General features: G+C 41.8%; 2 protein-coding genes across 2 annotated transcripts; both read right to left on the bottom strand.

Annotated features, from left to right (window-relative positions):
- Window positions 1-3,855: 3,855 nt before the first annotated feature.
- lmnb1 (lamin B1) lies at window positions 3,856-14,165 on the bottom strand. Its single transcript, XM_056736450.1, has 11 exons — window positions 13,656-14,165; window positions 10,584-10,740; window positions 10,066-10,191; window positions 9,810-9,980; window positions 9,591-9,716; window positions 6,137-6,357; window positions 5,834-6,059; window positions 5,277-5,381; window positions 5,036-5,155; window positions 4,845-4,952; window positions 3,856-4,767 (listed from the first exon to the last, which is right to left on the bottom strand). The coding sequence occupies exons 1-11, from the start codon at window positions 14,009-14,011 to the stop codon at window positions 4,726-4,728; spliced, it is 1,758 nt and encodes a 585-aa protein (XP_056592428.1). The 5' UTR covers window positions 14,012-14,165; the 3' UTR covers window positions 3,856-4,725.
- A 576-nt stretch (window positions 14,166-14,741) lies between these two features.
- Window positions 14,742-20,273, bottom strand: phax (phosphorylated adaptor for RNA export). The gene is made up of 5 exons (XM_056736451.1): window positions 20,122-20,273; window positions 17,552-18,129; window positions 17,137-17,257; window positions 16,954-17,037; window positions 14,742-15,223 (listed from the first exon to the last, which is right to left on the bottom strand). The coding sequence occupies exons 1-5, from the start codon at window positions 20,248-20,250 to the stop codon at window positions 14,960-14,962; spliced, it is 1,176 nt and encodes a 391-aa protein (XP_056592429.1). The 5' UTR covers window positions 20,251-20,273; the 3' UTR covers window positions 14,742-14,959.
- Between the last annotated feature and the right edge of the window lie 3,029 nt (window positions 20,274-23,302).

A 23,302-nucleotide genomic window follows, 5' to 3' on the forward strand; every position in this document is an offset into this window, starting at 1 on the left:
ATCTATTTTTTATACATCTGTATATGTGTAGGGGAGGGGCGCTGTGACTATCACAGAACACAGACACAGTCAGCAACACAATACATCTGTATATGTGTAGGGGAGGAGCGCTGTGACTATCACAGAACGCAGACACAGTCAGCAACACAATACATCTGTATGTGTGTAGGGGAGGGGCGCTGTGACTATCACAGAACACAGACACAGTCAGCAACACAATACATCTGTATATGTGTAGAGGAGGGGCGCTGTGACTATCACAGAACGCAGACACAGTCAGCAACACAATACATCTGTATATGTGTAGGGGAGGGGCGCTGTGACTATCACAGAACAAAGACACAGTCAGCAACACAATACATCTGTATATGTGTAGAGGAGGGGCGCTGTGACTATCACAGAACACAGACACAGTCAGCAACACAATACATCTGTATATGTGTAGGGGAGGGGCGCTGTGACTATCACAGAACACAGACACAGTCAGCAACACAATACATCTGTATATGTGTAGGGGAGGGGCGCTGTGACTATCACAGAACGCAGACACAGTCAGCAACACAATACATCTGTATGTGTGTAGGGGAGGGGCGCTGTGACTATCACAGAACGCAGACACAGTCAGCAACACAATACATCTGTATATGTGTAGGGGAGGGGCGCTGTGACTATCACAGAACACAGACACAGTCAGCAACACAATACATCTGTATATGTGTAGAGGAGGGGCGCTGTGACTATCACAGAACACAGACACAGTCAGCAACACAATACATCTGTATATGTGTAGGGGAGGGGCGCTGTGACTATAACAGAACACAGACACAGTCAGCAACACAATACATCTGTATATGTGTAGAGGAGGGGCGCTGTGACTATCACAGAACACAGAGACAGTCAGCAACACAATACATCTGTATATGTGTAGGGGAGGGGCGCTGTGACTATCACAGAACACAGACACAGTCAGCAACACAATACATCTGTATATGTGTAGAGGAGGGGCGCTGTGACTATCACAGAACACAGACACAGTCAGCAACACAATACATCTGTATATGTGTAGGGGAGGGGCGCTGTGACTATCACAGAACACAGACACAGTCAGCAACACAATACATCTGTATATGTGTAGGGGAGGGGCGCTGTGACTATCACAGAACGCAGACACAGTCAGCAACACAATACATCTGTATGTGTGTAGGGGAGGGGCGCTGTGACTATCACAGAACGCAGACACAGTCAGCAACACAATACATCTGTATATGTGTAGAGGAGGGGCGCTGTGACTATCACAGAACGCAGACACAGTCAGCAACACAATACATCTGTATATGTGTAGGGGAGGGGCGCTGTGACTATCACAGAACACAGACACAGTCAGCAACACAATACATCTGTATATGTGTAGGGGAGGGGCGCTGTGACTATCACAGAACACAGACACAGTCAGCAACACAATACATCTGTATATGTGTAGGGGAGGGGCGCTGTGACTATCACAGAACACAGACACAGTCAGCAACACAATACATCTGTATATGTGTAGAGGAGGGGCGCTGTGACTATCACAGAACGCAGACACAGTCAGCAACACAATACATCTGTATATGTGTAGGGGAGGAGCGCTGTGACTATCACAGAACACAGACACAGTCAGCAACACAATACATCTGTATATGTGTAGGGGAGGGGCGCTGTGACTATCACAGAACACAGACACAGTCAGCAACACAATACATCTGTATATGTGTAGAGGAGGGGCTCTGTGACTATCACAGAACACAGACACAGTCAGCAACACAATACATCTGTATATGTGTAGGGGAGGGGCGCTGTGACTATCACAGAACACAGACACAGTCAGCAACACAATACATCTGTATATGTGTAGGGGAGGGGCGCTGTGACTATCACAGAACGCAGACACAGTCAGCAACACAATACATCTGTATATGTGTAGAGGAGGGGCGCTGTGACTATCACAGAACACAGACACAGTCAGCAACACAATACATCTGTATATGTGTAGGGGAGGGGCGCTGTGACTATCACAGAACACAGACACAGTCAGCAACACAATACATCTGTATATGTGTAGGGGAGGGGCGCTGTGACTATCACAGAACGCAGACACAGTCAGCAACACAATACATCTGTATATGTGTAGGGGAGGGGCGCTGTGACTATCACAGAACACAGACACAGTCAGCAACACAATACATCTGTATATGTGTAGGGAAGGGGCGCTGTGACTATCACAGAACACAGACACAGTCAGCAACACAATACATCTGTATATGTGTAGAGGAGGGGCTCTGTGACTATCACAGAACACAGACACAGTCAGCAACACAATACATCTGTATATGTGTAGGGGAGGGGCGCTGTGACTATCACAGAACACAGACACAGTCAGCAACACAATACATCTGTATATGTGTAGGGGAGGGGCACTGTGACTATCACAGAACGCAGACACAGTCAGCAACACAATACATCTGTATGTGTGTAGGGGAGGGGCGCTGTGACTATCACAGAACACAGACACAGTCAGCAACACAATACATCTGTATATGTGTAGAGGAGGAGCGCTGTGACTATCACAGAACGCAGACACAGTCAGCAACACAATACATCTGTATATGTGTAGGGGAGGGGCGCTGTGACTATCACAGAACACAGACACAGTCAGCAACACAATACATCTGTATATGTGTAGGGGAGGGGCGCTGTGACTATCACAGAACACAGACACAGTCAGCAACACAATACATCTGTATATGTGTAGGGGAGGGGCGCTTTGACTATCACAGAACGCAGACACAGTCAGCAACACAATACATCTGTATGTGTGTAGAGGAGGGGCGCTGTGACTATCACAGAACACAGACACAGTCAGCAACACAATACATCTGTATATGTGTAGGGGAGGGGCGCTGTGACTATCACAGAACACAGACACAGTCAGCAACACAATACATCTGTATATGTGTAGAGGAGGGGCGCTGTGACTATCACAGAACACAGACACAGTCAGCAACACAATACATCTGTATGTGTGTAGGGGAGGGGCGCTGTGACTATCACAGAACACAGACACAGTCAGCAACACAATACATCTGTATATGTGTAGGGGAGGGGCGCTGTGACTATCACAGAACGCAGACACAGTCAGCAACACAATACATCTGTATATGTGTAGAGGAGGAGCGCTGTGACTATCACAGAACACAGACACAGTCAGCAACACAATACATCTGTATATGTGTAGAGGAGGGGCGCTGTGACTATCACAGAACACAGACACAGTCAGCAACACAATACATCTGTATATGTGTAGAGGAGGGGCGCTGTGACTATCACAGAACACAGACACAGTCAGCTACCCAATGAGGATTTTTATTCAATCCGAGCACAGATATTGACTCGTATTACTCGAATAATACTCGTACTCGGCAAAAGTGCTTTATCCGTACGGGATACTCGTTTCAGCAGAGTATCCGGCTCAACTCTAGTTATTTGTTCTGTTTGATATTTGCTGAAGCAGATTCCTAATCCGTCTCATATTTGCTCAGACTGAAGATGATCTGAGTGATCACATGCACTGGTCCAACTAAACACTCAAGAAACACACATTTAAACGCATGGCCTTTCTATAGTTTCTGCACTGTTCACAGACTCCTGTCTACTACTGTACACTGTGTTGTTCAATGTACTCTTTTAAAAACAGTAGTTGCAGTAATTCTCAATGATCTGCTGACACCTTCCAGTAAATCAGTCACAATGACATCACTGTTTTCAGACCCATTATAAAATGTATTTAAGCATTAAAGGAACCGAACAAACCAAAAACACATTCAATCAACATTTTATTTGATTCCTTCATATATAAAGCATGCATGTGACAATCCACAACTCTTCAAATCAAGTCAAAAAGCATAAGGCTAGAGTGTTTGTGAGATAGTAACAGAAGATGTCGAACAAATACAATTTCAGCAATATGTAGAAAAACTGAAAATACAGTACTGACTCGAGGAGATTTATGAGCTTCAATGCATCAGATTTCAGAGATCAATGTGATCCTCTCAGCTACAAAATATCAGAAAAAAATTAAAATGCTTCTCTTCTGGAGAAATGACACTTGCCTGCTGTTTGCATCCAATATAACACCATAAACATGTCTGTCTGTGTGTGTGTGTGTGTGTGTGTGTGTGTGTGTGTGTGTGTGTGTGTGTGTGTGTGTGTGTGTGTAAAAATAATAAACTCAAGTGTCTGCTGGAAATGTTCACTCTCTGCTTCACGTCTGACCTTCACTACTGAAGAGACGTTCAGGTCCGTCTGTGAATGTGTAGTGAATTACTTTAAATAAAATGAATACTTCTTCCCACCGGCCATGCAAACACCTACAATCGATCATCGGTCACAAGCTTTCACTTAAAACTACAGTTTCTTATAAAACCTGTTTGTCTATAAAGAGACCTAAAACACTGCTTATAAAATGAATATAAACATGATAAAAAAGAGGTTAGTCACAGAATCTGAGGTAAAAGCACTCTCACGCTTAAACTAAAGAACCATTTGCTTAATTCAATTGAAACCGATACACAACAATTCAAACACAAAAGGTTTCACAAGAATCAAATAAAGATAAGAAACAGAAAAGATCCCACTCTGTAAATAGTAACACGTGGTTCAGGTCAGGTCGGGTGGAGCGGAGGTTCATCACATGATCATACAGCCTCTCTTAGCCGTGTGTGGATTTCCCTGTAAAAACACAACACACTTCAGAACCTTCAGCGACAAAACACCACACCACAAAAAACTGATCTCTGTTGTCAAACCTGGTGGTGAAAGAGACGCTCCTCGATGACTTCATCCTCTTCATCTTCATCTTCCTCTTCCTCTGGCTCGGCTGCAGTTTTGAACACTGTGCTCCTCACTGCCACCTCCTGTACAACAATCACACATCACAACTGATCCTGGACAAATGACACACACAGACACACACACGGCACTGAAGAAAGACTCTCACCTCTCCGTCTGAGCTGATCAGAAGCACTTTAATGTTCTCTCCGGTTCCCCAAGATTTCTGATTCTTCCAGATCAGATCAGTTGGAGGATTGGAGCTCACGCCCGAATCAGACGCCCAGATCTGATGATGAAAATCAACACAACATTTCATCACACAGCAGAGCCCCAAATCTTCAGAAGTATGACTTGAGCCTAGTCATCTTCACGAGAGATATGAGTTGAATCGAGACGGGAGAACACACCGTCACTTTCTGTCCTGCTTTCAGGATGTATTTGGCAGTGAACTTGTATGTGGCGGTGACATCAGCGATGAGTCTGCTGAGCTGAAATCCTGCCATGGGCTGATCCTGGGACAGTGACATAAAACCAGTTCACAATCAGGAGCTTTATTGTCAAATCTGTTTACACACACACACACACACACAAGGAATTGAACTGGGCAACAGGAGCTTAGTGCAGGTGCAAACATACATTAAGATAAAATAACAATAAAGCACTATATATATATATATATATACACAAAAGTGAAAGAAGACAACATATTGTTTAAATGTGTACAGATGTGTTATTTAAAGGTTCAACATATTGTTTCTTACAATGTAGACTTTCAGATGCTATGTGCAGTGTGACAGTCAGTGTGTGGTAAGTGAGTTTAGTCTGCGGGAAAAGGCCTTCTTGTGTCTGGTGGTCAGTGCTCTGTAGTGCCGGCCGGATGGCAGCGGTTGACAATGACAACTAATGCAATAGAAACAACACCACTGACAGAGAAAGGTTGGTGTGTTGTGTGCTAACAACGCACCTGATCAGAGGTGTTGTGTAAACGGATGAATTTGCCGTCCACGTCGAGCTCGTCGATGCAGGTGCTTCCGCTGGCAGATGCTGAATGAGCGATGCTGACGCTGCTGCTGGCCTCAGACTCCTCCACGTCCACACGCTTTCTCTTTCCTCGGGTGGTGCGGACGCTGCGACTGGAGGAGGCGCGAGACACTGTCACACGAGACGAGGGGCTGGGAGACAGTTTCAGCCTGACAGACGGGCAGAGAGCAGACGGTTATCTTGTGTGTTTGTGTGAGTGTGTGCTGGTGTGTGAAGCATGTGTCACCTCTCCTCCTCTCCCTCCAGTAGTTTACGGTAAGCGTTGATCTCCATGTCCAGAGCCAGCTTCACATCCAGCAGCTGTTCATACTCGTCCAGCTGCTTCTGCATCTTCGCTCTGACGTCTGCGATCTCTCGCTCTTTCTCTGACAGTAACCTGCGACTCAAATCTTTCTCACGATTCAGAGCTTCTTCCAGTTCTATGATGCGATCCTGCCAACCACGAGCCTGAAACACGACACATCGCCATCATCATCATCATCGTCATCATCATCATCGTCACGCACACTTTCAGATTAGCTCAACTGTGTTTACAGCACACACACATAGAAGAGATGTGATGACTGAAACCACTGAACTAACACACCTTACACAGGTCAACCACACACACACACACACACACACTTATTACTTTTAGAAAAAGTTTTTTTCCATTGGCGTAGCAAGGTTTAATGAAATAAAACACAGGACAACAAATAGGATAACAGCTATTTTATCTACACACGCACAAAACGACAACAACATTTCGAGAAAATATTTCAGAAAGTGTGAACTTGTTGAGCGTATGAAACTACTGCTGACAGAAGAAATGAGATGGAAGGTGGTGCTATTGTTAAGAATATAACAAAGTTTCAGAAAGATGAAGTTACAATGCTGCTTGAGGATTATAAAGACAGAGTGCAACCCAAAGGTATCAATAACAGATGACTTCAGGAGTTGACTACATGCCTCAACTGAGAGGTCAGTTGTACAGATGTTGGGGAAAAACACTTTATTAACATTTGTTTCCTCTATGACATAACAGAAATACTTCCACAACAGCAACCTTTGTCTTTAATGAACAGACTAAAGTGATCACATGACGTCATCATGACCCAATGAAGATTCATGTTGAGAGGTCCTCAGAGGAAAAACAGGTCTTTCATACCATATCAGATATGAGTCTTATGACACAAGCTCTGATGAAAACCACAGAGTTAATCCAGCGACTCTCTCACAATTCAACAAGTATGGAAATACAGGGGTTAAAGCAAAGAATATCCTGAGATTGCAGGATTGCAAGAGTAGACGCATACACAGGGTTATCAGTCAAACAAAAAAGAACATTATTTTCCTAGAAACTAATTAGTAAAAAGTTTCATAGGTATTAATAGTGAAGATATGGCACATCCACAACACATAGTAATGAGATCACAGCTGGTCAAAGCAGGTAAGCATAAAGGAACCCTCAAAAAAGCAAAAGTGATCACCTTTTTTGAGCTCGTTTTTTTTAATAATGATTACTGGAGGCAGATTTATTTCTCATTTTTTACTCCTATTTTGCACTAGGGCTGTGCAATATGGACGAAATAATCACAATGCGATTTTTATAAGGAATATTGCAATTGCGATTTTGGATTTTTTTTACTTTTTCAAGCATGTAACATTCTAAATGTACTCAGTGCACCAGAAGTGCATAACAAAACATTCCACAATGGAATAACATAGTATTAACAGTAATACAACTTTAAATAAATGTCTTTAAAACAGACAACATAAAATAAATTCTGGTTAACTTACCTAAATTCCAAAAATAAACTTTAAAATTGTATTTCACTGCACACATTTCACTGCTCAAATACAACTCCGTCGTTCTGCTGGACCACAAATCTGTGGTCGTGGCTTAGTATTTTACTTGCTTAAGCTCGCATTCAACGCCTGCCTTGCATTTCTCATACATTTCAGGAATAACAACTCGTGTGAAATGAGTGCGCGAGGGCAGCTGGTATCTTTTGTCGAGTGTTTGTATTAATATTCGGAAACCGTCTTTACTGCCGATGTACGCAGGCATCATGTTTTTGCAAATGTGATAGGTGATCGCTTCGGTAATTTCTTTGTGTCGTTTTGATCCTTTCTCATAAGACGTTACGCCTGCAAATGCTTCAACGATGGATACTTGTTCAGCCTGGCTTTGATGTGTGCTTTTGTTAGGTTAGACGGACTTTGTTGACATGCATTGGTCATATAGTTTTTTATGCCGCTGTTTTAAGTGTTGGAACAGGTTTGTTGGATTGCCCCGTTTCGTTGCAATACTCATTTCACAGATCTTGCAGATTACCTTGCTCTCTGACACATCTTCTCTCCTAAATCCAAAATACTCCCATACGACTGATGTGAATTTCTTTTTGGCAGCAAATCATTTTTATTCTGACCTGCATCCATATTTTATATCGATTCCTCCCGTTCGCCTATTCTGTTCTTGTCCCTCTCAGCTTTTTCGTATTTTGCGCAGTTCGCAGAGTGAGCTCTGATTGGTTAACATCTTAAACATGCGCACAACACCGTTTTAGTATTCGGAGTTATAAATTAATTAATAAAATCACAGCTTTGTGCGATTGCGATTAATTGCACAGCCTTATTTTACACTACAAACTTTGAAATGAAAACAATATAAATTCCCATTAAAGCTACAAAGGTTATGGAGTTAGCAGTAAGTGCTTCTCTTTTCATTTGTTTGATTCATATCAACCTCACAGAACAGCAGGAATATGAGGCTGCTGTCACTAATGTATTGACATCACATTTCTGTCTCAACTTTTTACACTCACTTCAGACAGAAACGACCATGTTTATGACTCAGCTCTGTGAGATATGTGCAATAGGCAGTGAAAAAGTTTCAAAAAAACGATTAAGACGCCTTAGAAATCGATCCTTGATATCTCGTGTGTGTGTGACACGCAGAAGTGTGATTACATGATTTGCAGAAACAACACAAAGTATCGATCTTTCGGTCACAGTCTCCAATTTGTGCATGTCATATTTGTCATAATGGACTTAAAAGCTGCCCTGTTTCAATTCTTATTGGCTAGTAATGTTTGTTTGGTTGAGAGTGATGTGTTCCTCTCATACCATTGGTAGGCAAACTTTTTAACCTGAACTGATATCAATGAGCTTTTTAAATATGAATTTATTTTGAAGTAAATCTTTTTTTCTGCAGTCAAACGCTTCAAAACAGAAATCAGGCGCGTGGCAGGAAGACTTTAAGCCCTGGAAATAAACACCACGTCATTATTAATGTCAGTAAATAAAAATCTGGTTGAAAGACTTCATGAAAAACTAAAAATGTTCTAGAAAATCACCTCAAGAGGCAAATATTGCATTTCTGACCCTAACACACTCACATGCACGCACACACGAACACACACTTCCTTCCACAAAACACATTTTCACTGGCTGTTGCAATCTTATGACACCTTGAAGGAGCAGAATAATACAGACAGATCACATCTTTAAATCCTCTGTCAACTCAATCCCTCAGATGTCTCAACTGAATTCAACCTCAGGTTTAATGAGTGTCAGAACAAACAAGACGAGAAAAAGTCATTTCTTCTGCTCTAACACACAAAGACTGGTGGAATCTCACACTAGAGTTCTCTTGAGGGTGTGTTGTGCAGTAGAGACGGGGTGAATGATGACTGTACCTCTTTCAGAAGATTAGCCATCTGAGACGACAGATTCTCAACCCTCAGCGTGGACTCCCGGAGCTCCTCACGAGCTACACCGGCTGAAGAAGAGTTCATCTCTGAACACAGACGCACATTCTCCAGCTGAAACACACACAGAGATGTTCCAGTAAAGAGGAAGGAAACGCAGCGCTCTCTTCACACACACACACACACACACAGCGGTGCGAGCGTCACCTTGGCCATGTACGTCTGTTCCATCTCGTCTTTATAGAGTTTGACCTGCTGATCTTGTTGTTGTCTCATGTCAGTGAGAGCCTGAGCCAGTTTAAACTCAAACTCCATCTGACGGCCTGAGTCCACCTCCACCAGACGACTCTCATGTCTGTGTCGAGTCTCCTTCAGCTCCTGCACACACACACACACACACACACAACATGACAAGTGTTCCTGTGCTCATCATCACTTCACTTCTAGCGTGTGTGTTTCTGACCTCTTCAAACATGTTCTTTCTGAAGTCCAGCTCCTCAGACAGACTCTGGCAGCGATTCTCCAGATCCACACGCAGCAACGTTTCATCTGACAGCTGCTTCTGACTGGAACTCAAACTCTTCTCCAGCTGAACACACAACACAACACAACACAACACAAGTGAGTGCGACACATCACATCTGAAATACATTTATTATAATATACTGAAATATAGAACCAGTTCAATAATCATACTGTGTGTTTTAAGAAGTGCTCTCACTGACTAGCACTAATCACTCTTTCTAATCTATCTTTGTATCGACCTTAAGAAGTGATGACACGTCGTCTATGGTTTATGAAATTGGCCCATAATTGATTATTTGAACATTCTGTTGACCTGAGAGTACATCCCTTACAACACACACACACACACACACACACACACACAAACACGTGTGTATATAAACCACACAAAACGTACATGTGTATGTGTAGGAGGGTTGTGCTGCTTTTGTTGTGTGTAAATGTGTGTGTTTGTACCTCTTGAACATGAAGTTGCAGATCAGCTAGTGTTTTCTCCAGAGTTTTCCTTGCAGACGCTGCGGTGATCAAAGCCGCTTCTTTAGTGTTTAACAGACCTTCGACTTCCTTCACACGAGCCTGAGAGCTGGACAAATCTGACTCCTTCTTCAGAAAACTGAAACACAACATCATCAGAACATTACAGCTGCACGATTCTGGATATTCTGGATTCTGTCTCAAATAGAGATTGCGATTCTTTTACGATTCTGAATGATGACTAAAAGAAATAGATCATTTACTAGAGGTTCTGACCAAAAAAATAGTTTAGGTATGTAATATGTAGGACTTTGCTTCAAAATGATTACATATTTCATTGTTAACCTACAGTAACTATGGTAAGAATGTTTAACCACAAATTCCAGAAGTAAACTAAAGTTTTTTTTTCATTTTTTTTACTTTAAATGCAAAAGCTTAACTTCCTAAAAAGTATAAATGCATGGAAGTAACTTGTATAGGAAATATGTCTCAGTAAAACAAATTCACTTTTTTTATGTTATACATTTCCCTGATATACAGAGCGCTTGAAGGGGTCTTTACAGAAAGACACTACTGATAAACATAACAACGCATTATTCTCACCTGTAAATAGTTTAAAATAACCTGAAAACATGAAATGATGGGCAACTTGATGAAGAGCTCTAATAGCGCAGCTTCTCTATCACTTTAATAGAGTTATATGCGCTCTGATGACGTGTTTTACCATAATGACGGATATAAGCACGCACTTGGATTTGTCTGCGCTACAATCGTTAGTTTCGTTACTAACATGTCCAGTTAAGATGTGAAGCAAAATCAGAACAATGTAACAATCCTGACACTCATAAGAACAGTTTTGTTGTCAGGCTGTATTTACTTTATATGTTGGTCTGTTATTTGGTGTGAGATAGGGCTGTGCAATTAATCGCAATCGCAAAAAAATTGCGATTTGAGCACATGCGATTTCTAAATCGCACAAAGCTGCGATTTTATCAATTAATTTATAACTCCGAATACTAAAACGGTGTTGTGCGCATGTTTAAGATGTTAACCAATCAGAGCTCACTCTGCGAACTGCGCAAAATACGAAAAAGCTGAGAGGGACAAGAACAGAATAGGCGAACGGGAGGAATCGATATAAAATATGGATGCAGGTCAGAATAAAAATGATTTGCTGCCAAAAAGAAATTCACATCAGTCGTATGGGAGTATTTTGGATTTAGGAGAGAAGATGTTAGAGAGCAAGGTAATCTGCAAGATCTGTGAAATGATTATTGCAACGAAACGGGGCAATCCAACAAACCTGTTCCAACACTTAAAACAGCGGCATAAAAAACTATATGACCAATGCATGTCAACAAAGTCCGTCTAACCTAACAAAAGCACACATCAAAGCCAGGCTGAACAAGTATCCATCGTTGAAGCATTTGCAGGCGTAACGTCTTATGAGAAAGGATCAAAACGACACAAAGAAATTACCGAAGCGATCACCTATCACATTTGCAAAAACATGATGCCTGCGTACATCGGCAGTAAAGACGGTTTCCGAATATTAATACAAACACTCGACAAAAGATACCAGCTGCCCTCGCGCACTCATTTCACACGAGTTGTTATTCCTGAAATGTATGAGAAATGCAAGGCAGGCGTTGAATGCGAGCTTAAGCAAGTAAAATACTAAGCCACGACCACAGATTTGTGGTCCAGCAGAACGACGGAGTTGTATTTGAGCAGTGAAATGTGTGCAGTGAAATACAATTTTAAAGTTTATTTTTGGAATTTAGGTAAGTTAACCAGAATTTATTTTATGTTGTCTGTTTTAAAGACATTTATTTAAAGTTGTATTACTGTTAATACTATGTTATTCCATTGTGGAATGTTTTGTTATGCACTTCTGGTGCACTGAGTACATTTAGAATGTTACATGCTTGAAAAAGTAAAAACACAGAAGTAATGATAGTGTGTGTTTTGAAAAGACTGTTTGTGACGTCGTTACATACCTTATAATAATCATTTTAACTTCTGCGCCAGCAACAGCCAATATTGAAGCGTTATGATTTAAGTCCGATGTGTAAATTAATAGACACACTAGAATCGTTGATTTTCATTAATGAGATCGTCTGATGTTCGAATCGAAATCGGGATCTTTTAACGATTAATCGTGCAGCTCTACATAACATCACCATCATCATCACGTCATCATCACATCACAGTCATCACATCACCATCACAATCATATTTTGTTATAAACCAAACGTTGAGTGTTGGAGCCTCATTCGCAGCAGAGATTGACGGTGTGAGAAGTGAATGATCAGCGCTCTCCTCCACCTTCAGTACCACGGCTGAGGTGAGACCCTGTCTTCTTCTGACAGAGCTTCTTCCATAAGCGATTGCTATACGTGTCATTAAACGACAGATGGCGCTGTTTTAGACACTCTAGAAGCTTTGAATCTCATCTCGAAACAGTCTCGGTGCTTCATTTCCCATCAATAGTGTGTGCACGTGATGCGTTAATGCAGAGCACAAATTCAGAGTATAGAACACAATACTTGAGCTCACATCACATCTCCATGACGTGTTTGTGTTGTTGTTCATGTGTGAGGTGAATTGTGCTCAATTAGAACAGAATCAGATTTATTCATTTAAAAACGTTCATATTCTGTTAAAATAGATATATTATTATAAAAGATCGTGTGGCTTTGTGTAATTGGTTTACTACATTGAAATTGAGACTAGCCATCAAAAAGAATCAGAACCGAAATCAATAAAAGTGAAACGATACCCTAACCCTATCCGTTACACACTCACGCACGCGCACGCACGCACGCACGCAAACACACACACACACATCCAACGCTGCACAAGTGTGTGTTTGTAGCATGTGTTCATTACTGAACAAGAACAACTCTCACAAACTCGTGACAGATGTGTAAACTAATGACTGTCGCTGTCAATCAAACACACATCCGCTTTAAAAGATGTCAACTGCCTGTCGCTGTCAATCAAGCGCACACGCACGCACGCGCACACACACAAGAGCTGTGAAAGACTCACTCGTGCATCAGCTGCTCGTGCTCGCTGCTAATCTTGCCGAGGTCAATCTGCAGCCGCGCGCGCTCCCGCGCAGTGTTATCCAGCGACCGGCGCGCGTCCGCAAGCTCGGTCTCATAGAGCGCTTTGAGTGAGGAGATCTCGCGACTCCGCAGCTGCTCGTGCTCGCGGATCTGCAGCTGCAGCACGCTGTTATCGGACTCGAGACTGCGCACGGTGTCGATGTAAGTGGCGAGGCGATCGTTGAGCTGCTGCAGATCCTCCTTCTCTTGCAGCCTGGAGATCCGCGCCGGGCTCAGAGGAGACGCCATACCGCCCGCACCGCGGGACCGCTGAGAGACCGGAGTCGCGCTCGCCATCTTTCAGTCGTCACTGGAAATCTGCTCGACGCGATCGATTATAAACGCTCATTCAGCGCAGCCCGAATCTCACTCGGATGAAACGTTCTCGAGGGTCTCGCTGCGAGTGCAGCCGCGTCGCGTGTGACAATGACTGAAGAAATATGGCCGACAGACACTGTCACGTGACAGCAGATACCGAATGAGCGGCCGCCACGTCATCGGACGGGTTCACCCGAGCAGTTGAGGCTAAATTCAAACGGTAAAACAAATAACGCGCTGGAATTTCAGCGCACGCGAAACCGCAAACAACAACATTTAAAAAGCACGCGCATCACATCGTTACTTTTATTTCTGTTAATATACAATCAATGTTCATACACTAACATTCCTGCTACCCCTACGAAAATGAACCAGTCTTTGACTGCAAATAAACCGTTATCTCACGATAGTTACCGTGATGTTCGCGAGTAGTTTTGGTGAACTTATCAAAGTACACAATGACTGTAGATTTTCACACGACGATTATTGACAGAATAGATTCAAATGTTTAGTGTCTGAAAACGCAGTGTTCGTGTGGTAAAAGCATCACTCAAAATGACTCTTACTGCAATCAAACATGACCTTCACACATACTCCATATTATCACCTTGAGCACATGTTGAAGGATTTATTAAGTTATATTTATTGGACGTATGAGCAAATATATAATATGCGTCTGCAATATCATGCGTAAAAAATAGAAAAACAATCAAACAAAAGAATTTATTACATTTGATCAAGCACACGTTTAACAGGCAAAACCTTGTGTAGAAAATCTGTACAAGCATCACACTGACGTCTGATGGTCACTTGAACACTCACTAGAGAAGTTTAAAGTGCACACTAGATGTGAAGAATGAAACATCAGCGTTCACATAACAACATATTCCTCTCAGAGCGATTTTCTTGACCGAGACATCAGGCCCTTTAGAAAACCTCCAGATCATTGGAGTTGTAAACGACAGGGTTGTCTTCCGTTCCCAGCGCAGACTCTGATGACGGGGTCTCCTCCAGGGACACCAGGGCCTCTTCAGTGTCGCTAGCCAATGTTTCTCGTGACTCGTCGCTGTGTTCTTGGAGATTGAGAGTGCCTATGGCCTGCTTCATCTTCTTTGCTACGATTCTCCTTCTTCGCTTCTTGGCAGCTTTTTTGCTGCAGTATTCCTTCTGGTTCTCCTCATGGAAGATCTCCTGTGTGATGAGAACAGGCAAACAAAAACATGAACCCCACATAGAATAATACATTTCAATCTCAATGTGTGTGAGAGATGCCTCGGCCGTCACTTTCAGGGTCGATGAGCGCTGCTGTTGTGAATGTATGACCTTCATCACGTATGCTTCACTAAACCCGTGGTCACACTTGACATTTTGCTCCGTTGACTTCCATTCATACGCAGACCAGAACACGCAAGCCCGTGCAAAGATATCGCATGCCACTGCGTAGCAAAGTTCAAGTGTGGTGAGCTCTGACCTAGCAATTCAATTGAATGTAACCTCTTGGTACTGAAATGTAAAAGATGGAGGAATCGCATTTTGGCAGCACCGTCCGGATACATTACTATGCTCAAGGTGTAGTCTGACGTAGCATAACACTAACACCGCGTGCGTTATCAAAGGCCAATGATATTTCAATTGATATCCTTGATTCTGACGGGTCAATCAATAGTTTGCTTTATTCACCATACGTCACAGCTATGACCACTTCACCTTAGGATTCTGTGCATACGCCCGCTTAGCAACATAAACCAAACATTCTGTTGCGTTTCACACGTTTCTTTCTTTCCCCAGCGGATTGAAGGCCTTCACGTGATAGTTCACTCAAAAGTGGAAACTCTGTTGTCATTTCAAACCAGTGTGACTATCTTTCTTCGGCAAAAGAAGATATTTTGAAGAAAGTTTATAACCAAACCACACTCACTCCTAAACCAATTCAAGTGAATGGTGTCCAGTTAACAACATTGTTTCATATTTTTGTTCTGCAGAAGAAAGAAAATAATACAGGTTTGAAATGACAAGAGGCTGAGTAAATGATGAAAGAAGTGTTATTTTGGGTTCATTTAAGTGATTTTCCTTTGTGAAAGTTGCATTGATACATATCTTCCAGCTTTAATATTTGTATTGCGTTTATAAAAGCAATAAGGTGCTCGAAGCTGGTGCATCATGAATAAATCGCTCCACTTCACCTGGTGTTTAACTCCGCCACTCAGCCGTGACTTATTCCTGACTAATCACAGCCTCTCGTACCTTACAGCACACATAAACTCTCATGTGTTTCTGTTGAAGGTATAACTCATTCTCACACCTGATGGATTTCTGTGATTTTCAAAAGGGAGGGCTCTACTCAAGCTGGGCCACTGGGTGTTTCAATGACATGAGGATGAGTACAGACTAGAGCTGGGCGATATATATCACGATTCACGCTAATCATACATGTCTAAATCAATTCTGAAATCGATTTGATATTTATGCACAGCTCTTCCATGAATTACAGTTGTTTGATCAGTAGGAAGTACTGCTCCATCTAAAATCACAACCAGATTGAGTAGTTTATAACGTACAAGCAACACTCGTCTATCATCATCACTATAAATATACTTTATTATCCTGAAAAGGTTTGAATAACAGCAAAAAAAATATGACCACTGGCATTTCCTGGAACTGATCGTTCTTCTTCTGTTTCCCGTATTGGGAGTTTCTGCACAAGAGCGCCTCTGGCTTTCGGATGTGGCGCATTTAACCATAAGTCAATGAGAAACAGAGCATAAGAATCTCACGATATATCGCCCAGCCCTAGTACAGACTGACACATCCTGTTTAGAAGTTTACTGTATCTTCTTGCACTTTTATTATGTTCACTTTAATTATACTCTTAACAAAATGATGAAGTGAAGTAAACCCATCAGAGCAGACGAATGACAAACCTTCAGATGGCTGTCCAAGATGCTGGGTGTGTTCTTCAGTAAGTTCAGATAAACTCCACCGGGTGTGCGTCTCCTGCTGCCATCCTGCAGTATACACACACACGTCTGCGTTTAACATGCACAAGAGCCCTAACAGTAAGAGTATGTGTGTGTGTGTGTGTGTGTGTCTAGAGAAGCACATACCATAGTGTAGAGCCCTCCATTCTGCTCGATGGTGGCTGTCTCTGACAGCAGCTCGATGGCTTTCTTTACTCCTATCACTCTCACCACTCGCTCAATTAAATCTTTCTTGGGCTCCATCAGTCTTCAACACACAGAAACAAGTCATGGATGAAAAGATGAATCCTGAAGAACACGCGCGTCCCATACAGTCACACATCACACAGAATGAAATCTCTTCACCATCATCATCAGCATCATCATCATCATCATCATCATCATCATCACAGTATTTGCTGGCTGATAACAACAACTGCTGGGCTTCAAATCACCAGCTGCCTCTAATAATTTATCCATGACCCGCCCATCAGATGAACTACATGTTCTTACATGAACTCAATTGATGTAAAGAAGTAAGATGACATGTGTGTGTGAGCACCTGTGTGCTATCTCATCCACCACTCTGCCTTCAGCATCGTCTTGCGTAAGCTCATATCGACCCTTAAAGTCCATTTCGGCCCGCACCCCCAATCGTTCCTTGGCCGAACGTTTTCTCTTGGGACAGCTGTGGTTTGATTGGGCTTCTCCTCGCTGCTGCATGTAGGTCTCCAGATGCACGTCCAGCGCGCTCTTCACATCCTCCTCCTCCTCCTCGCGCTCTTTCTCCATCATCTTGCGGGCCAGGACGTAGTTGTAGGTCTCGCTCTGACGACTACTCATGCTGACGCCTCCCTCCATTACCATGATGCCCAGCTCGGCTGCCACGGCCTCCTGACTCTGCTCCTGCACGACCGAGCCCCAGATGTTGTTCACCTTGCGAGCGAAGGGCCCGGCTGCGGTTTGGCCTCTGCCGACAGGAGGCGGAACATTGGACGACTTGCGGCGTTTCTGTCTCCACATCACAGCATCATCGTCTGAGTCGGATTCAATGTCGCTGGAGTCAGTGTTGATGGAGTTACGGTACCCCGAGACTGATGCGGCGCTCACTGCGGGAGCTTGGCTTTTCAATGACGACACCTACAAAAGCAAAATGAGTTACATTTCACAACTTACAGAACATCGTCTTGATTTATTTATTATGTATCCTATTCAATGTCATTTACTCTCTCTGTGTGTCTAAAAACAAAGTTTGTGTGGAAAACTGAGAGCAAGTGTGAACTTTCAGCAAGACCTTCAACATGTATTAATGTGTCATCACACATTCCGTGATCAGCAACAGTCAGATGGGACGTTCCGGTTTGTCCGTGTGGTATTTGTCCAGCCCTTTCTTTACTGTGATTGGACGGCTGCTAAAGAAGTGATTCTTCATTATTTTATGTATCTTTCGGTTTACTTCTCCTATTGTCTATTCTTTTTATCTGTGTGTTGTCTGTCACTGTCATTCTGTTGTTCTGCAGTAGCTTGTGACATTGTGGCAAATTCCTCCACGAATGTGGAATACGAGGATTTCTGATTCTGATTAGGGCTGTCACTCACGATTATGAAATTTTAGTTTATATTAAATATAAAGTTTTGAAATGTGAAACGTTTGTAAATAACTAATTTTATTTCCTGTAGAGCGACCTTAAGACAGGAGTGTCCATTGTTGGTCCTGGAGGGCCACAGTCCAGCAGAGTTTAGCTCCAACGTGGCTCTACACACCTGTTTTGAAGTTTCTAGTCTACTTTGTGAGACCTTGATTAGCTGTTCAGATGTGTTTGATAAGGGTTGTAGCTAAACTTCACAGGACACAGGCCCTACAGGACTGACTTTGGACACACCTACCTTGAGAGAAAAAAAAATATGATGGTGTTGCCGTGTAGATGCATGAACCTCTAGAAAGTCTTGAAACTAAATAAACCAACAAGCTGACACCACTGATATGATGGAGAAATGTCATTTGAATGTAACAGTGAGTGCATATCAAGGACGGTGGATGTAAAATGCAGCACATACTGCAGATCACTCTTGTTTTCTAAGGATTCACAATAATTGCGGTTATTTAAAATAATACAATTTAATCATTTTGACAGTCCTAATTCTGTTTGATGAGTGCAGTGTTTTATCTCATGTAAGGGGTTTAGTGAGCCGTTTCTGCCTGCGGCTGGTCAATTGTTTCCCGATTTGTAGTGCCGAAAAACGACTCCCCGTGCCCCACTAACATGAGGTGTTTGGATTAGGTGTGGGGGGGTAAATATAAAATAATTCTGCAGCGGTTTCAATGAGGGGAGACATTCTGGCTCAACTCGAACTGGCGTCCAGAGTTAAAGAATGTTGCACTTGAGACTGAACACTCAGCTCATCTGCGCCTGCAGCGGTGCACACGACCCCTATACATGACCTTTACTGGCACATGCCTGACTAAAGCAAACACTGATATCACCCATTATTTATTTGACTTATTTATTCTATAAATTGACGCTTCAAAATGTATAATAACCTAAACTAATGTTTATATTTGTTTACCGTCTCCCCGCATACCCCCATTTTCCGCCGTGATTGTAGTTAACACGCAGTAGTTTTAATTCCTGGTAATTGTAGTAAAACAGTGGTTATACAACTGGTTATGGTAATAAATCCACCCAAACATCACTACTAGCGCCACTTCTATTAGAATCAAAGCAGCGGTCTAATGTAACGCTCGTCTTGCTGAAGTTTCTGCCTGTAATGAGTAATAACATCTGTGATGACATCCGTGATAACAGCTCAATTTAATGCACACCTTAGCGTGCGTGCGCGTGCATGTGCATGTGTGTGTTATTAACACAACAATCACTGCAGCATCGGCTCTCACTAAATCCTTGGTTATTCGAGTCTTACAAACCCGTTTCCCTAACCCACACATTCCAAACTACATATGATTGTTTTAAACACGGTCGCGAGATGACGTCAGAAACGAAACACCAAGGATTTAGTGAGTCCTGTAAAGGCATCAACGATACGTCAGTCAGTCAGGTTTGGACTCTGATTAAAAGATATCGCACACACGTAACTGAAGAGCTCTGACTAAAAAGGTATCAGACATTTCACCTGCACGAGCTTCTCCACAGACTCGTTATCAGACTCGAGCTCTCCATCCTCCAGATCCTCCATTCTGTCTCCATCACCCGCCATTTCTTCCTGACGGAAATAGTGCGCGTTTACTTCCTGCAGCGTCATCGACCTGAACTCTGATTGGACGCATCTTCCTAACACAGGAAACATTTTTTTTTTAAATTCAGAAATACAATATATATTTAATATATAAATAGTAAGAAGCAGGACTTTTCTAAGAGTATGAGACTTTTATAAAGAAACTAAAAGCAACTGAACTTTTTGTAAAGTTTAAGACTGAATCTTCTTAAGTGTTTTAAACTAAGGACTACAATGATAAGACACAAAATGGCCACCCTTGACCTCTGAATCAGCCAATAGGGAGACTGCAAGGGTGAAGTCATAGCAGCATGGAACCATTTATTCACAACTGAATGAATACTTTCCTGTATCTCAGTCGTAAGAGCATTGTGTTAACAACTTGAGGTTGTGTGTTTGATCTCAGGGGATTGCACATACCTATGTATAAATGTATAGGATAATGCAATGAAAGTCGCTTTGGATAAAAGTGTCTGCCAAATGCATACATGTAAATCTAAGACATTACATTGATATATATGAATTTTATAAACAGCTGTGTATAATGCAGTCCATAACTTAATGGGTAAAATGAACAAAAATGTAGTTTTTTGGCAAATTCATTAAAATCAGTGTTGAAAACTTTCTGTCAACATTCATTATTGAGCTGTTCAATATCATGGTAATAAAATCGATGGTGAATAATATGGTAAATAATTAAGCTGCTGAATCACACACTCACAGCTGAGGCTATTTAAAGAAAAGACCAAAGCAGCAAATCCTTAAACAATGGGTTTAACTTTTTTTATATTTCTATTTAATGTCATGAACTCCCTGTCAACATGTCATTCCAACACTTAATTTCTTTGTTGTAAAGTCCATGCTATCTGCCTCTGTACTGCCATCTTGTTACCCTTAACTAGAACTCCTCAGGTCTCCTTAATCATTTATGGTCTAAGACCTAGTCTTAACACTTATGAACCTTTATCAATCACAATTATTCTTAGGACTAGGAATTACAGCAAAATTACAACATTCTTATCATTATATCAGATGCTTTAAACATAAGGGCCAAGGGCCTGTATTCGCAAAACATTTGATCTTAAAGGGGTCATTTGATGTGAACACGTGTTTTTCTGTGTCTTTGGTGTGTTATAAGTTGCCCATGCATGTATTAGACATGTCATTTTGGAAAAATGAAAGTGTGGGAGCAAAAGATGCATTCTATGTAGAAGCGAATGCTCACCTAGACCTGCCTGAAACACCAGGTGTAATCAAATCTACATCAGTTGGTGGTCTGATTTGACTAAGACCGCCCAAATGTAGACACAAGTGAGGTGTGTGTACCTGTCAGTACAATTGAAGAGGAACCTGATGTTCCAAATATGGTCAGAGGCGTTACATTTCCCTCACACGCTTGCAGTATTCCACCAATCACTACACACTGGTGAACAGGCCAATCAGAGCACACCTCACTTTTCAGAGCCATGAGCTTTGCTTAGTCTGAAATGGTACACTCAATGAGTAGGTACTCAATTTCAGTAGGTAGGTGCTCAACGGGGCTAAATGGGTAAGTACGGTTTTCCCTGAATGGGTGTAGTATGAATGCGATCGGACGTTGTCCACCATATTGATGATCTTCTTCTCCTTTTTATTGGTGGGGAGCAAAATAGGTTTGTGGTCTATATCCGCCACCTACTGTACTGAAGTGTACATGGGCCGGAGATGAACCATGTGACGTTATAACTAGCTCAACAACATAAGCTATGAGAGACTGGTGCATTAACATCAGTAATGCTAACTTTACCTTCCATGAGTTTTCCAGCATTTGCAACATGTTTGTAATGTCTTCAGAAATGAGACGTCAGGCAGCTGCTCCACGATCTCGCTGTAGGAGAGCACTGCTGAGTCTATTGTCACGGAATATAAGTATTTTTGCTAAAACATTAAGTGTACACTAGAAATGTATTGCTAGCCCACACCTACACTTGTGCACAATATTATTGAGAAGTGCTGACAAATACTTATTCATTTTTTTCTCCTGAAAACGATACTGTACATTGTATTAAATAAGGCTTTTAAATATATTTTTTGCCATATGCCATCTATGCATTAATACAGACTAGAAAAATGTGAATGCATATGTTTTCAGTGAAGCAATGACATAATGCATGAAGTAATGTAATATATATTATTTACAGAAAACTATAGAATTAACATGAATAAAAATCACATAAATTTGATGTAAGAAAATAAATAAATTTAATAATTATTAATACATTTACAAGTAAACATCACATAAATCAAAGCTTTATGTCAATATATTGTTGAAACAAATGATCCTGTATCTACATGCGTTGACCCTCACATCCCACTACCACCTCGCAGCTGACCACCGTCGCCACCTTCATGATTTTAGGAGTGTTCATCTGTCCCTGTAACAGTTAAACAAGATTCAAGTGACCTCTGTGATTTCTGCTCAATACTGCATTTAAATGAGGAGGTAGTGGCACATGTTTTAAACAACTGTTTATTCAACTCAAATAATCCTGAATTCTTCAACAGTACTAATGGACAAATAAAATATATACATTATGTGAAGTTACTTCAGTAAATAACTTCTCCGCTATGCTCCAGTATGAACTTATCCTGTCCCGTGGGCTCATGGGATAGATAAGTATTCCAAGTATGGCTGCGTCCAAATTCCCCCACTTACGGTCTTTGCACTTGACCACTTGATGTATTTCCTGTTTTTGGCACTAGTGTTCTAGTGGATGTGAAGATCCCAAGTGAGCATGTAGAATTTCTAACCCGATGGGACTCTTTGCAATTGCAAACATTTAACGTTAATTAATGTGTTGTTTCTAATTATGATACAAAATTCATAACTCTGGAGTTTTCACCAATAAAATATGTAACACTACGAAATTATACGTACTATCTAATTATATAGTCAAGTCAAATTTATTTGTATAGCGCTTTATTTGTATTGTATCAAAGCAGCTGTACCCCAGAAAACAAAAGTCAAACACAATGTAATACAGTTCAAAGTAGGGAAGGAAGGAGGTGGGAACCGGCGAACATTTAACATACTTTAATT

Source organism: Triplophysa dalaica, chromosome 22 (genome assembly GCF_015846415.1).
Source record: "Triplophysa dalaica isolate WHDGS20190420 chromosome 22, ASM1584641v1, whole genome shotgun sequence".
In the NCBI taxonomy this organism is placed as follows: domain Eukaryota; kingdom Metazoa; phylum Chordata; class Actinopteri; order Cypriniformes; family Nemacheilidae; genus Triplophysa; species Triplophysa dalaica.

Coding starts and splice junctions, on each gene's coding strand:
- lmnb1 (XM_056736450.1), bottom strand. CDS start 14,011: ATGGCGAGCGCGACTCCGGTCTCTCAGCGGTCCCGCGGTGCGGGCGGT. Junction 9,981..10,065: donor GAAAGAACATGTTTGAAGAG/GTCAGAAACACA, acceptor GTGTGTGTGCAG/GAGCTGAAGGAGACTCGACA. Junction 4,953..5,035: donor TGATCAGCTCAGACGGAGAG/GTGAGAGTCTTT, acceptor ATTGTTGTACAG/GAGGTGGCAGTGAGGAGCAC.
- phax (XM_056736451.1), bottom strand. CDS start 20,250: ATGACGCTGCAGGAAGTAAACGCGCACTATTTCCGTCAGGAAGAAATG. Junction 17,258..17,551: donor GTGGATGAGATAGCACACAG/GTGCTCACACAC, acceptor TGTGTGTTGAAG/ACTGATGGAGCCCAAGAAAG. Junction 15,224..16,953: donor TCTTGGACAGCCATCTGAAG/GTTTGTCATTCG, acceptor CTCATCACACAG/GAGATCTTCCATGAGGAGAA.